This window comes from Grammomys surdaster, unplaced genomic scaffold (assembly GCF_004785775.1).
Source record: "Grammomys surdaster isolate TR1022 unplaced genomic scaffold, NIH_TR_1.0 139, whole genome shotgun sequence".
NCBI classification, from domain to species: domain Eukaryota; kingdom Metazoa; phylum Chordata; class Mammalia; order Rodentia; family Muridae; genus Grammomys; species Grammomys surdaster.
This window is the reverse complement of record NW_021604597.1, coordinates 13,935,793-13,952,550: the sequence shown is the minus strand read 5'-3', so window position 1 is coordinate 13,952,550 and position 16,758 is coordinate 13,935,793. Positions and strand designations below refer to the sequence as shown.

General features: G+C 40.4%; 1 protein-coding gene across 3 annotated transcripts in view; it reads right to left on the bottom strand.

Annotated features, from left to right (window-relative positions):
- Nucleotides 1-16,758, bottom strand: part of LOC114617876 (voltage-gated potassium channel subunit beta-1) — a 390,507-nt gene that overhangs the window by 46,102 nt on the left and 327,647 nt on the right. For 2 of the 3 annotated variants that reach the window (XM_028763547.1, XM_028763549.1), the window contains exon 8: nucleotides 13,342-13,428. The exons of the other annotated variant lie outside the window; for it this stretch is intronic. In XM_028763547.1, the coding sequence (XP_028619380.1) occupies nucleotides 13,342-13,428 (87 nt within the window). The remainder of the gene's footprint in view (nucleotides 1-13,341; nucleotides 13,429-16,758) is intronic. 3 annotated transcript variants of the gene reach the window in all.

The following is a 16,758-nucleotide window of genomic DNA, read 5'->3' as shown; positions in this document are numbered from 1 at the left end:
CCATTTCCCCAAGTAAATAACAATGTTGGTGACACTGTGTACTACTCTGCACAAATCCCTCCCATCTGCTGGCCCTTAAAACCCTCAACCTGGTTTTCATGGCAAGTAACTTATGGTTGTCTATGTTCACATTTTTAAAAGTTCAAAAATATTCTTGTTTACTTTTCATTATTTTTGTATGTTTGAGTCAACTGAAGCCAGTTAGCCTCATAGCTTTCCTTTCTAAAAGTAAAACTTAGCACAGAGATACATCAGAAAGGATGGGTATGTTTCAGATCGCAGAGTTTGAGGTTTTGTGGCATGTAATGTTCTCTAGGCCTTGAACATTTACTCCCTAGAGCAGAAGAAATAATTTCAAAGCCTAGTAATTGACAATTACTCCCTAGAGCAAAGGAAACCCTTTCAAAGCCTTCAGATTTCTAAGGAGGATCTTTGATATGTAATGAGAGGGTACGAAGAGTGCCTACCTGCAATGTATAAATTTTGCAAAGGTAGCCAAATACCCAGTTCTGTAATTTGTAGAAATTTGAATCTTAAGACACAGCACTTTTCTATACTCCAATTATATTGGATGTAATGGTATTTTATTTTGAAGTAAATACGTTTTCTGGAACTAATGGAAGGTCATTTAAGTCAGATAGTTTTAAAACATACAAAATATGTGGGCCAGCATGGCTGGGGATGCCATCACTCAGCCTTATTTTTGCATTGTCTGTTGGTCCTATATTCTATCAGCCTCCCTGAAATCTCACACTTGTCTTGTAGCTCTTCTGCCTATGGTTAGGCATTTCAAAGATAATTTTAAGTACTAAACACATCTTTTATAGGTTTCGGTCAATAGTTTAAGTTAGAATTCTCTCTCCCCACCTGGAGCCTGAATTGCCTAAAATAATAGGATAGTTTAGGGTATTGTGGGCTTCTCTACTTCTCTACTCTTTGAACTCCTCTCCATCCCTGGCCCCAATTCTAGATACCCTGTAAGAGGCTTCAAATAACACAGAACGCTTTCATCTGGGCACTGTGCTGTCCTCAGGAGGGCAGTACTCAGCTAGCTGTGCTATCAAGGCAGATGGTCAGCCCAATGCTCCACTTCTAGATTTTTCCAGACAAAAGTCAGGTCCTGGGTCACTGTGTTCCTCAGCCATGAGGAGGACAGATAGAGAGATTACTGGGAGAGACAACTGGGTTTGAGATGGGCATCTCTGGAACCAGCTAGAAACCTAGGACAATGGAAATTTCCAGACTTTATGAGAGTGACCTTATCTAAAACTCCTAGCAATAGGGGATATGGAGCCTGAACTAGCCATGTCCTGTAACCAGGAAATATTCCAATGGATGGATTAGAACACCAACCCAGTCACCCACAATTTGTCCTACCTACAAGATGTGCACGGATAAAACATGGAGGGAAGAGCCAACCAATGATTGGTCCTGCTTGAGACCTATGCCAGGAGAAGAACCCCACCTCTGACACTATTAATGATATTCTGCTCTATTTGCAGACAGTAGCCTAGAATAAGTGTTATTAAAGAGACTTCACCCAGCAATTGATGGAAACAGATGCGGAAACCCACAGCCAAACATTGAGTGGAGCTTGGGGAATCCTGTGTAAGAAGGGGAGGAAGGATTAAAGGAGCCAGAGGGGTCAAGAACACCACAAGAAAAACTACAGAATCAACTAACCTGGGCTCATAGGTGCTCACAGAGACTGAATTGTCAACCAGAGAGCACACATGGGATGGACCTAGGCTCTCTGCACATGTAACATGGTTTGCAGCTTGGTCTTTATGTGGGACTTCTAATAGCAGGAGCAGGGGCTGTATCTGACTCTATTGCCTGTCTTTGGATTCCTTTCCCCTAAGTGGGCTGCCTTGTCTAGCCTCAATAGAAGATGCACTTAGTCTTATTGTGACTTGATATGCCAAGGCTGATTGATATTCGTGGGAGGTCTCTCCTTTTCTGAGGAGAAGGGGAGGAGTAGGTGAGGGGAAAGTGAGGTGAGAGGGAGGGACTGAGAGGGGAGGAGTGAAGGGAAGCTGCGCTCAGGATGTAAATGACTTAATCAGAAAAGAGAAAGAAAGAAGGAAGGAAAGGAAGGAAGGAAGGGGAGGAAAGAAAGGAAGGAAGGAAGGAAGGAAGGAAGGAAGGAAGGAAGGAAGAAAGAGGAAACTCCTCCCCGAAAGTTTCCAGAAAGAAATCTCCCCTGCTGGAATAAATGTACCTCACTAGCTCTCCTTCCTCCCTCTGGGGTAGATGGAGCTCACACCACAGGGTTCTTTACCTTTCTCAACTGGATTCCCTTTCTTTTTTTTTTTTTTTTTTTACATTTTTTTTTATTGGATGTTTTATTTACATTTCTTTCTTGCTCTTAGGCTTCATATTCTTAGACTAGAGTGAGCTCCAGATTCGTGGAACTCAATGGAGAGGAGCAAAAAGGAAGCTCATTTTATAGAATAATTTCAGTCATAAATGGAATGAGGATTTCACTGTCTCTCGGCTCCACTGTAACAACCTGTACAAGTGGTAAGGCTGTGGCCTCTCAGCTCTTCCCAGGACTTGGAGTCACACTAAGGTTATTTACTAAAAGTCAAAGACATGGCACCAGTGGGGAATGCCTGACAGGCTTCACCTCCAAGACTCTCTTTAAACTGAACAATAGTGAAGCACAGTGGCCCTTCTCGATCCTTGGAGAGACACTGAGGAACACCTGTGACTTGCTGTTACCAAACGTGTTTAACTTGATCTAACCTTAAGTGATCTCCCTATAAGTCAGATAGTCTGATAAGGAGACATTCTCCAGAGCAAATTGCAGGAGGTTTGCCTGTTTGGTCAAGGTCACTAAAGAGAAAATGGGGTGGATAAATCATTTTAGATTAAAAGAGATTGACTAGCCACAACAGAAGATCCTACACAACACTATAGGAATCTTCCTTTTCCTTTTCTCTCTTTAGTGCCAGGGATTGAAACCAGAGTCAAATGCCTGTTAAGTCAAGGGCTGTACCCTCAGCTGTATCCCTTGGGCTCACTCACTGTGGGGGTTTCAAATTGTGTTCCAAACTTCTATTCAGAGGAAAAACAAAACAAAGCAAAACATACAACTCCATAAGGGGCCCTGGAGAAAGTAGGACCGTGCCTTGAATGTGTTGGAATGCCTTGCATATGACGATTGTGTCATGATCATATGAGGACTGCTTTTAATCAGGAGATAATGGAGAAAGTATTCATGGGTGAAATGTTCACAGAACAAGATCAGACAGAACTTAGAGCAGCTTGGAACATGGAGACGAAGCATATCAAGTGTTCATTCTTCTGTTTTCCTGTAATTTTTAATTTTCTCAAAAAGTTGGAAGAAGAAAAGAAGTCATGGAGCCAGCTTTGACTGTAGAAGTCCTTTGTCACCTCCTTCTGGTATATTTCTGATTGTGTTTTAGGACCTAGCTGAAACTCTGTCTTCATGTTAGTCATGTAAAATCCTCAAAGTGTAAGCATATGCAACATCAGTAAGCACCTTGAAATATTGACAAGATAGTTCCACTTAAACAAACACAATTCTTTGTCGCAAGACTGTTGGAAAGAGAATGTGACTTCCCATTCTTCCTGTTTTATAACTAAGAGTCAGAGGAAGAGTCTAACCAGCTCATTCCAGTCCACACACTGGCACTAAAGTCCTCTCATTGTATTTTCTCAGCACATCTATAAATATCCAGACTTTAACAAAACCACACACTCCCCAACTCTTTGTACAGAGTAAGAAGGAGACTGTGAAGTAATTGTTCATCTCATTGTGTGAGAATTACTGATGAGCATCCTACAGGTGGCTGTGCTCCCTCAGAGATGCTGCTAAGAGCTGCTACATTTTGCAGCCCCACCCTTGCAGTAGAGAGCTGGTGTGGGTGATGTCTCCAGTTCCTATGCATGCCCTTACAGACCTGCTGTGGAGCAATGAGGAACCTATAGGGATGGATTCCCCTGAGAGGGAGTCAGCATGCCCTTAGAATATTGAGTTAAATCCTGTCACATCTCTAGATGTCTTTCAGAGAGCTGACAGCTCACAGAAGGAAGTGCACGTGAGTCACCGATGGAATACTAAGCAGCTCTGTCTTCATCTGACAGCTGGGGAGACCACAAGCATTCTCTCAGTCTCTCTGTCTCTCTCTCCCCCTTCCTCCCCTCTTCACCCCACCACTTCTCTCTCCCTATCTTTGTAATGGAAAACAGTTTAAGGAGAAAACTGGAGGCAAAATAAAAACACCCTCCAAAACAACCAACCAACCAACCAACCAACCAACCAACCAACCAAACAAACAAACAAATAAAAAACCTATTTAAAACCTAGTGGGGTCCTCAACCTAGAGAAGAGGTAAGGCTCACCTTGTTTCTTTATCTGAATCTACTAGTAGAGTCTGAATTCACAACTGAGTGAAGATGGAGAGAAAAAAGAAGGTAGAAATGGGAGAGAAAACACAGGAGGTTGTATAGAATATTTTCATGTCCTTTCTGAAGATCATCCATTCTCACCAGGATTTTATAGATTGGGAATTCAGTCTATAATTGATTCCAACCAAAGCACCATATGACTAAAAACTGGATTTTTAGGAAGTAGTTTTCTTTACAGCCAGCTTTTCACATATATCCTGCAGGTTAACATTTCAGTATCCTATAATTTTTTTTTGAAGCTCCCCTCTCAACCTGTGGCTAACCAGGACCCTGTTTCTGACAGTTGCCACCTTAGTGATCTGTGCACAGACCTTCTCAGGCCTCTCCTATCTCTGGGACATTTTCACCAGGTCTTAAGAACTTGTGAAGCAGTATGACAGCTACTATCGTGGGCGCTCTGTCCCGTGAACTCAGCTGCTTTACTTAAGATCATTCATTCATCTCTCTGCAGGATGTAAGAGAAACAAACAAGGAAACAAACAGGAGAAAAGAAGTAGCTTGCTAGACATAGGCAGAATTTACCAACCATGGTAGGATTCGTAACTACTGCGGAAGCAGCCAAGACATAGGCAGGAAGGACTGGGAACTTAGGATATTCATAACAAATCTCTCTGTGCGTTTTAAATTTTAAAATTATTTTATGTACATGAGTGTTTTGTCTGCACATATGTATGTGTACCTGGTGTGTGTATAACTGGTACTCACAGAGACCAGGTCCCCTGAAACTGGAGTGATTGATGGTCATAAGCCACCGTGTGACTGCTGGAGATTGAACTGAGTCTTCTGTAAGAACAGCACTCAACACACTGAGCTGTCCCTCTAGTCTCCCACATGTGTTTATGAAATACGTATACAAATGAAACATATGAAGATGTGACAGATCTTCAATTAGCTTTCCACTGTTTGCCTCCATACTAGCCTTGAACATACAGTGTATAATACATTCACATAGTCCTTAGGTATGCATCTGCTTAGTTGGTGACCGGCAGCTAATGGCCAGCTAGACTTGTCTCTGTTTTTTTGTTTGTTTTGTTTTTCTTTGTTGTTGTTTTGTTATTGTTCTCAAACTCCAAGTATATTACTGAACCAAGTACCTTCTGCTGAGTGATATTTTTCAGATCTCAGATCTGATCCCTATAACCATATCACTCTGGAGAAATCCAAAGTGGCAGAGAGAGACCAGCTCTCAGGACCTCTGTGTGTCCTAAGATTTGGCAATCTAGGTATTTTTCCACATTCCAGTCCTAATTGCTTTAGCCATCTCCATCAGTTCTCCATTTCCTCTTGTGTTTCGTTTTAATCGATTTGATAGTTCATGTGATTCATGCCTTTTATTCATTTATTATTTATTTACATATGTATGGTGTCTGAAAGTGTACATACCCATGTGCATGAACATGTATGCAGAAGCCAGAGGAGGACATTGGGTGTCCTGTTCTGTCAGTCTCCCTGTGTTGTTCCCTTGAGATAGAGTCTCTCACTGAAGTGCACCTCCTCAATTTGATCAAGCTGTCCAGTTCCTGAGAACTGCCTGTCTCTTCTCCAAGAGTCTGGTGTTATAGGCATGCATGGCCATGTTTGGCTGGCTTTTATATGGTGGCTTGGGGATTTGAACTCAGGTCCTTGTGCTTGTGTAGCATCTGCTCTTATCTTATCTTGACCATCTCCCCAGCCCCCAACTTTCTTAGTTATTGTCTGTCTGCATAGCAAGCAAGAATGTAACTTTCATAAGGGCAATATTTTTGTCTGATTTATTAACTTCTAATTCTAGGTGCTTAGAAAAGTGTTTGGCACATGGTGGGTATTCAGCAAGTATTAACTGAGAATGAGTTGATCTTCTTTGTTTGTTTTTTTGTAGATACCTTTGAAAATAGCTGCAAGTACAAGACCATCTTTTAGGCTGAGGCCTGGAAAATCTATGATTAAATTAATGCAGAGCAATATCCCAAGGAGAAAACAAATAGCTTATAAGAAAATTATATTGCACCCTCTAGCTTGATCCTTTCATGACCCCACAGACCCTGTTTAGCTCTGTAGCTTGTCCTTCACTGGGGTTTCATCACATTATAATTTCAAGGCCTTGAGTGTTTCCTATAGTTACCTCTGAGAAGAAAGGTGTGCGTGCATTATATGGTACACTCTACAAGTAAGGCTTAAGCTGCTTTTTCTTGGCTCTGAGGGAGGTGGCGAACTCACACTATTAGCTCATTCCCATGGTGCTTTGCATTTTACCTCTTTATTCAAGTGAGAAGCTGAGCCTGTGCAGGGACAGTAACCTGCCTGAGTGTGACTGCTGCTAAAGCCTGGGTTTGAAGCTGTCTGTTCTGCCGTGTCTTGCTTGATGAAATACTGCTCTAGTCAGGAGACCCATCACAGATGTGGTGTGATCCTGACCTCTCCTCATTGCTGTCTTCTCTTTTTTTGGCTTCAGTTACTACTGCTCTGTAAGGCTGAATTCAAAAGTAATCAACTAATTTGTTTGGAGGAGAATTTTTTAAGACAGAGTAACATTTGTGCTGTAGTGTGGTTCTTGCTGGCTTCTTTGAGTCATGTTTATAGCGAGAGTCAAGAACACAAACAGAACAGAATGATATACAAAAAGTATTTAATTTGGCCCCAAAACATAGTTTGACATAGATGCATTCAAAGTTGCAGACAAATCAAACATAGACAAAAGGGGCCATAATTGTTAAAGAAATTAGTGCCATTTAAAAAAAAAAAAGCAAAAAAATTTCCACAGGGGACATAGAAAAATGTCTTGTTGGTAAGATCTCATCCATTGAAACCTTGGGGGTATAAAAATGCAAAACTCATTTGGAAGACTTTCTTTTGAAAAGATGCCTGAAAAGAGAGAGTAGCCAGGGCTCCTTGCTGGAGACAGGCTACTCAGGGAAGTAGTGGTTATTTATTTATTTATTTATTTATTTATTTATTTATTTTTATGTTCAGCTTCAGAGTACTATGAGGCTACTTCATCCATGGTCTAAGGGGCCGTGTTTACTTTGTAGACTCAAGCAGAACTTGGGAATAATACACATGAAATTGGTTTTCAGGCATCAAGAATGCAAGAATTACAAGATTGCAAGATTTTAAAGAAAAGCCTGGGAGGCCAGGCTGTGCTCTGTGTGTGTGTGTGTGTATGTGTGTATGTGTATGTGTGTGTGTATAGGGAATAGACTTCCTGTAGGGAGCCCCTGAGTAGGCTATTCATGAAGCTGTGAGTGTAAAGTAAGTTGAATTAGAGACACCAGAATGGGATGCCTGCTTAGGAAACTTGTAGGAAATGAGTGGCTCCAGCTCAGGAGGGAGAATGTGTGTTGCAGGCAATGCAGAGGTGGGGCTGCTCAAGAGCACTGGAGCTCAGATGATGCCATTCTCCTCGGGCGTTAGACGTGGAGCTGTGGGTTCTAACACTTTCCTATGGGATTTTGATCTTGATTTCATCCATTTTCTCCCTTGCTTTTCTTCTGTCCCATCTTTTGTGGTGAGAATATTTATTCTGGACCATTGCACATTGGAAGTATGTAATTGGTTTTTATTTTCACAGGGACTCATGGGTTCTTATCTAAGAGACTGCCTTAAGTCTCAATAGATACTTGGAAGTTTGTGCTTTTAAACAGAAGTGGTACAGTTAAGACTTGGAGGATCCTTGAAGCTTGGCTAAAGGCTTTTGCATTGTAAGATGTGAATGTCTTGGGAGATGGGTAGAATCTAAAATATTTCCCATGAGCTTGTATTTTAAACACTTGTGGCCAACTGGTAGCAATTTTTGGGGAGGATGTGGAACCTTTAGGAAGTTGAGTCTGTCTGTCAGAGTCACTAAGGGCTGGAAGTCACTAGGCACATATTTTAGAAGCTTGCAGCCTGGCTCCCAGTTCTGACCTGTCTCTGGTTCCTGGGATGTAATATTGAAGAGCTTCTGCTGCATGATTCCTGATGCCTTCCCTGCAATGCCTTCCTTGCAATGGTGGGCTGAGATGTCTCTGAATCTATGAGTGACGGTGCACATCATAGTCAGAGCAACACAGATGCATGTGGCTAACACCCCATGCTGCCATTAGACTGGGAGCTTTTACCTCTGTGGGTTATTCAGACTAGTTTTCCCGACATGTAGCTCTTGGGCATTTGAAATGAGTAGGTCCAAATTATGGTGTATACTGTGGATTTCAAAGACTTAGTATGAAAAGAGTAAAATATACATTTTTAAATGGTTACGTGTTGAAATAGTAATTTTTGTATGAGTTGTTAAAGTAATATTATAACTAAATTTGTTTCTTTTCTCTCTCTCATTTTTTAGTATTGTTAATAAGTAATTCAAATTGCATAAATGTCTTGTGTTATATCTTTCTAGGATAACATTGTCATATGGCTTGCAGAGGGTTTCTTCTTACTGTTATTATGATTTGGGGGGCATGGTGGGGACACCTTTCAGAGGCATGAAATAATGCCTCTGAAATGAAATAAGAATGAGAATTAGAGCCAGATGCACTGATCAGTTGTAGCTACATGATATGTGTAAATTTCAGATGTTTAAGGTTTTGTTCTAAAAACTATTTTGGAAGATAAAATACTCAGGTTCAGTATTTTCAAACTGATTCAGTATTGACACTCTAGGCTGCTTTCTGTGGTTTCTTGTTTTGTGACTTGTCACGAGTATCCTAGATTCCCAAATATCCATAGATTCCTGTTTGCATTGTAGTGACAGTAAAAAACATGACCTATAAAAATATTTACAGAATGGGCTGTTTGGTTAGTATGCTGGAGAGTAACGACGCTAACGCCAGTCTTTCTACTGCTATTTGAAATCTGGGTTGCTTTACGGCTGTACCAGCCCGCAAGAAAGGGAACACGAACATAATGAACAGTAATTAATATAGGCATAATATTTAATGATTCAGGAACTCTAGATGAATAGTTTCAGCAATGAGCTCTACATGAAAGGACGTGATTTCAAGCATGTTTTAAAATTAAATTTTTATTAAAACATAATTTAACTTGGAAAAGTCATATTTTGTCAATAAATCTTAAAAGTCTCTATATTAAAGTGCCTCTTCTTTTTGCCACTAGTCACAAGTGGTCCATACTTTACTTATATCACCACTTCACAAATAAAGTGGTGTTCAATGGCTTTCTCCCTGGAGAGTTACCCTGCAATTGGCAATAGCAGAAAAACAAGCCCAAACCCTCCTAGCATGGGACACAATGTTTCTGTCAATCCATGTGCAGCATGACTTAAGTTGCTTGGAACCTTCTCTTATTCTAAGCTCAGGACAAGAATTTGAAATGCATACTGACCTATGAAAGTGAGAGAATTAACAATCTGGCTTACATAGACACAAGGAACTCTCAGTGATTCTAAGAAGGGATAGAGTGTCATAAGAAAGAAGACATAGGATGTGGGGCTGATTTTTTTCCTACGATTGGAAACCATGCCACCATTGGCAGATAGTATAGCAGAGACAGATGGCACAGCAGCTGCCGTGAAAGAAAAATGCCTTACTACTAGGTGAACCATGAAAAATAATGAGAAGGACTGCGGGAGAAGCGCGCACGCGCGTGCGCACCCCTCTGCTGTCACGTCTCCCTGTCGCCGCTAGAATTGTATTCTGTCAGGTGGCAGATTGCAAATGAAGTGCTCCACTTTCCTCCACTGACTGCACATTTGGAATTTATCACCATTCTCTTGATAGAACTTGCTTTTTGTCTTTTGATTTTGGGCAAGAATGGCAGGGATGGGCAGCAATGGCTAACGGGATACATGATGCCCATATACGAAAAAGAAGGTGCAACGACTGATCTTTTCCTGGCTCAATTGGTTGAAATTTGATATGCAGAAATTGGCTAAAACTCATCCTGGTTTATTTTAGATACACCCCCAACGAACACTGATTCATGGCATTTTAAACAGCTTGAAATGTAAATGTGACTTTGAGCTACCCAAAGCGCGCACACAGATGATCTTGACACTCACAGAGTTGGTGGCTGGAAGCCACCCAGTGTTTCATGCTGCTTGTTTTATTCCACTCCCTTGAGTAATCAGCAACAGGGAGGGGCTATTGATGTCGTGGCTGGGCTGCCTCATTGAAGAGCTGCTTCAGCCTCTCTAAAAGAATTGGCATCTTCATCGATTTAGAAAGGAATGTTTGTAATGAATTGAAGATCTACAAATGCTGAGGCTCTGGAGTTTTGATACATGTGCAATTAATATCTGCTTGGTAATTACTGCTGTGTGACTAATCGCAAATAGAAACGGGTCTAAGTTGTGATGTACTGAGATAATAAAATGTTTTTGTCGTTTTATCTGGAGGAGCTGAATAAGGGCTGTAGAGTTACACTGACTAACAGATAGTTACCAAGGTTCCAAGGCAGTTTTGGTAATATACAGCCTGTCTCATAGGCGTTTAGAAACACTAGTCATCCTTTAAGGTAAGCCTCGTTGTGCACGTGTAACTTTTACTCATGTGCAGCCATGCAGGATTTACAATCATTGCCAGCATGAATCTTAACATAGAATTTAGAAACAACTAAGGTATATCCCCCCAATCCCTGCATGTCGAGGAAGTAATCTTGTCTCTCTATTTCATTTTTTTTCTTTCTATTTTCCAGAGCACTTGCCTCTGTTAAAAGTAAAGCGGAAAAAAAAAAAAAAGAAAAAAAGAAAAAAAAAGTAAAGCAGAAAAGATTGTACAATCTGTGCTTCCATAATTAGAGTTCAACCCTGGTGTTTCTATCTGACCTATAAATTAGTGATGATAAATTACAAACAATTATAAAATATAAATTTATCAGAAAGCTAGAACAAGCTACATGGAAGCCATTTGGGACAAGTCTTCATGAGAACAGCCTGGAGAGCCTGGTCACTAAAACCAAGGCAGAGAAAACTCCAGAGGTTGGTGGCCTGACAGAGGTAGGTGTCTGGTCGAGAGTGGGGAGAGATGGAGGGGCTACCTTTCAGTACAAGGTGGTGATGGTTGCCAAGGGAGCCACAGAAGCTGATGCTTTGTTACTTACCCAGTAAGTGGGAATATCATTGTTTAACACTCTTAGTACAAGGACTCAGGAGGTAGCTTCCCACTTTATTTTGTGAAACTTTATTTGAAAATCTTAGGGAAAAACATAATTTTTTCCGATTTCAGGAGAGGTTAGATAATGCTTTTATTATAGACCCTAGCAGGTAACAACAATCTATTCTTTTTAAAAATACTTGGAAATTTCTTAACTAAATTTCAGCATACCATTGGTGTTTATACAAGAGACAGTTACTCTGTTAGCATCACATAGGTGGAAAATTTCCTTCTTTTACCCACATCCTGTATATTCTTCACTTGAGAGACACTTATAATATAGCTTTCTTTTTATAGATATAACGCAGGTTATATTTCCTGATTGAGGGTCTATAATATATTGCTAAAATTAAAGGTAAAGTAGGAGGCTGGAAGGGTGGAAACAGAAACTCAGCTATCTGCTATCCTGTGTAGGTACATGGTGTAACTGTAAAAGACACTATTCCAAAGAGGAAAATAGCCACCTGGTACTTCAAATGAGAAACAATTAGTCTTTGACAATCCAATGTTTTATTTGGTAGTTTTGCTGACTAAATGGCTTTAGTGCTCTGTTTGAATGTATCTTTGTAAATTGTGTGACAGCATACTATCATTAAAATAAATATCTCTAATACTGTTTATTATATGCTTATCAAACAGCCTGTGTTTTGACATATATATATATTACACATACATATATATGATATAACACAGATAATAATGTGTATATAGATGTATGTGTGCATATATAGTTTCTCTGTAGCTGGGAAAGACAAATGGCAATACAAATAGTTGCCTATAACATATGTTTGAAATGAGTGAAGACCTACAAAATGCAACTTAGAAAAATTCCTATGAACTTTAATCATTCATATTCTTCTTAATTTCCATAACCCAACAGTAACAATAAATTTTTACAAAACTTAATTTCTTATGGCATTATAAATAGTATAAATAGCTTTTTTTAATTATCAAAGACAAATTTACCTTTAGTGTAATTTAATGTGGATTACATTATTTGAATTGTTAAAAAAATTGATAGTTCAAATGTTGTAAAACTTAAAAACAAAGCCAAAAATTTCCTTTTCATCTTGAAATATTTCTATTTAACTAGCTGGAGTTGTCTTTTCTAGTTGGGTGTCCAAAACCATCTTAGTTCTCAGTCATCCCAGGTAGGACTGGCAAACGGGCACAATTAAAGAAAATGTGGCTTTAGGAATGTTCCAAATGCTTTCACAGGGGACAAGCTGTGGTCTTCTGACAGAGGGTGATGGTGGGAGGGTGTGGGAGGGGGCTAGGAGGGGGCACAGCTTGCAGAGAACTAAAACCAATCTGCAAAGAAGAGCCTTATTAAGCAGTTCGCCTGACCAGTGCCTGCTCGCACACAGCACTCTCAGCAGTTATCACGCAGGATTGGAAACTAATCAGACTTAGCATCATTCTAGAAAAGGAAGCTCCTTAGAGGAGTGCCTCGGAAACGGCGGTTGTATTGTAAACCCATCTGAGTAATGTAATCGCTTTAGTTGATGAAATCATGAAAGTGAAATGAATCTGAAGAGATGAGTACCTAGCAACTAAAAAAAGCCACTGAGAATAAAGGTAAACGAGGAAGTTAGAAGAAGGAAGAGGAGAAAGAGGAGGAAGAAGAGGAAGAGTATGGGGGGGAGGAGAAAAATCGTACATAGTAGCCTATTGGCTTTCGGAGTCAATAAAGAGGCTAAAAGACATTGGAAAGGTTTTACTTTTAAAATTCCAGCTTAACGATCTGAACATACTTCATTACTTACTGTAGTAGAATCAATCTTCAGGCTAGGACCAACAATTCTGTAGCCTCTTCTTCTTATTAAATTCCTTTACTCACCTTCCATGGGGGTGTTGCTGTCTGGGCGATTTGCAAAGACCACGTCCACATATTCTAGTTGCAGCCTCTGGAGGGAGCCTTTCAATCCTACAGCAGAAACAGAAAACAAATATAATCAAAGGCCCAAGAAGTCCAAATAAGACCACGATTAGAAAGCGCTTGAGTTTGATTTCTTTCAAGAATTTACTTAAAAACAAACACTGAGTTAATTACAAGAGTCCTCTTGAACAGGACACAGCAGACCACAGCAGTAATTTCTTGCCCACAGAAACATCAGTCTGAATTATTTACATATGACTAACCTTTACAGAGTTAGACCAGATTAAAGATGATAGTGCCTGGTTTTTAGTATAATAATGGAAAGTGATGTTTGAGAAAGCTAGAGGGAACCCACCAAATCCAAGAATCGAAGACCCTAGAGAACCACAGGTTCTCACTCTCCCCAATGCTCCCTGACCTTCTAATACAGTTTCCTCAACCATAAGATTACTTTTGTTGCTACTTCATAACTGTAATTTTGCTATAAATTGTAATCTAAATATCTGTGTTTTCTCATGGCCTTTGGCAAATCCTGTGAAAGGGTCACGTGGCCCAAAGGTTGAGAACAAATGGCCTAGAGAGAGAGACACTTCTAGGGAGGGGAACGGAAGTTAACACCTTAGACTTGAACCCACTTACCAACCTCACTAGGGTGAAATTCAGTACTGAGTAGACCCCACTCCCTACCCCAGAGCCCTTGCTCCCAGGCTAATGTTCACAGCATCCCTGGATTCACTCCAGAGCTAGGCAAACATCTCTGACCTTGGTGAGATGGACCTGGGTTCCCTCTATAATTGCTAACCACAGCCAGAACTATATCAGTTCTATGGGTTGTAGCTTCAGGAATGATGGATGTTACTTAGCATCAATCTTGTTACCCAAGGGATTGCCTTCATTACTCACCCTCAATCTTGGACAGGAAATTCAAAAACATTTAATTTGCAAGTTGCTTATTGTAAAGATGTGTAGAACTTTTACTTGAAATTCAATGCTGGGGCTGTACATTCTTCCCAAGAACAGCACCCATGTAGAAGCCTGAATAAAATTCCAGTTTGCGTTGCCCCTGCCTGGCTGCAGAGGGGTCCAGCTAAGGGTAGACTACATCACCAGACAGGCCTTGAAAACATAGTTACATTGGTCTCAGCAAGCTGAGGGCTCCAGAAAGGGACCCAAACTTGCCCTTATTAGCTGCATCCCTTGTAAGGCTCAGGACTGGGAAGAGCCCTGTTGCTCCTGACCACAGGCTAGTGATTTTAGATGAGGAGTTTGGCCATGAGGTTGGATTACCTTCTCTAGTCAGTCCCCTAATCTATCACATACAGCATACCAATTGCAACAAACCTAAGCCAAGGGACGCCATAGTTTACTAACAGAATAGCAGCACTGGTTTTTGAATTTATTGGAACTAGTGCTCTCTAATGTTGCAACAGTGGGCAATGACTACGGGCTCCAGAGCAAGCAACCTGCTTAGAATTCCTAGGCCAGGCACCATTAAAGACAAACAGTGACAGCTGGAATAAGTGCATAATACTTCAGTGCATGGATGCTGTCAGATGCTAACAAGCATCAAGAGCTTCCAGGAAACTGAGATGTCAGAAACTGACGATGAGGTGATAGATATGCTTGGCCTCTTGGACAAGAATTCACAACAGATATTTTATGGAAAAATAGTGAACTTCAAGAAAATACAGAGAAGCTGGGTACGGTGACACATGCCTGTAATTCCAGCACTAAGGCCGTTGAGGCAGGAGGATTGCAACTTAGAAGCTTGTCTGAGTTAAATAATGAGATCCTGTTTTGTATAATTGTCAGCCAAGAATGGGAGAAATAGTCTTCCCCAGGGATGAACATACCAATTGGCTATCTAATACCAAATGGTCAGTCCTGAAAATGTGCATACAAGTAACATTATGTAGGTTGTGTTTATGAATGTAAGTTTATATATGTGTATATGTATATATGTGTGTCTCTGTGTGTGTGTGTCTGTATGATGTATGTATGTATGTATGTATGCATGCATGTGTGTATATGACAACAAATAATGAAAAATAGAGGCCACGAATTTGGAAGAAAGCAAGGAAGAATATACAGGAGGGTTTAAAGGGAGTAAAAAGAAGGAGGAACTGATATAATTATAATCTCAAAAAATAAAAACCAGAGCTTATCAGGGGTGGAAAAATACATTAGAAACTATCTACTGAAACATGGTCCTTAAAAACACAAAAGGAGCTGAGTGCTGGGGGTGCTACCTTTTCCCCAACACTTGAGATGTATAGACACACGGATCTCTGGGTTCAAGGCCAGCCTGTTCTACAGAGTGAGTTCCAGGACATCCAGGGCTACATGTACAGAACCCTGTCTTGAAAATCATAAACAAAAGCAAGCAACAACTATAACAACAACAAAATAAAATCTCTAGAGAAACAATTGAGTAAGCACCAGGAAACCTTGCTACAGAAAGTAAAATAATTTTTAAAAACTGTAACAATTCCTGGAGCTGAAAAGCAGAACACATGAAGAGGGCACTGATAGCATCCATAGAAAATCCATTTAGCCAAAGAATTGGTGAACTTCAAGTCAAGATATTTGAATATATTCAGGAGGAAAAATTGAAGAGGAATGAAGAAAGCTCATAGAATCTTAGAGCATTATTAAAAGAATAGATACTCAGGTTTGGGGCTTCAATGAGGGCTTCAGAATCCTACAGTTAAATATTTATTAAAAGTAACAAGGGGGTGGAAAGATGGCTTCAGCAGCTAATAAGTCTTTTCTTCTCTGCCAGGGACCACAGTTCAGTTCCTAGCAAAGTTGGGTGGCATACAATAGCCTGTAACCCCAGCTCCTTTCTGACCTTGACTCCTCTTTCCTGCACATGTGGCCTCTATTCACACAAACACTAATGCATATGCACAAATTTTAAAAGAGATAAAACATATAATAAAATAACATGCTGAGAAAAAGTGACAGTCCAGTACTCAGGCCTGAACATCTACACCTCCTTTCTAATGCTCCAGGATCATTGTAGACAGAAGGGTCAGAAAGAATACAAGATCTGAAAAGGTTGTGAAATGCTAGTTTCTGGGTATGCCACAATCAATGCAACTGTGATTTCCCGAGGCTGTCTCCACTGGACTTGTATAATACTGGGCTTGACATCAGTTAAATATGGGTAAGGGAGGGGCTCATGGGCCCTACCCTCCCTGCTGAACTATTGGCTACTAGTAGACTCTGGGAGAGGCTATTATATTTAGTTGTATACCCCTGTGTGACTCACAACGGTCAGTTTCAAACTCATAATCACATGACTGCCTTAGTGAAACTCAGGGTGTCACAAACCAAACCAAACCAAACCAAACCAAACCAAACCAAACCAAACCA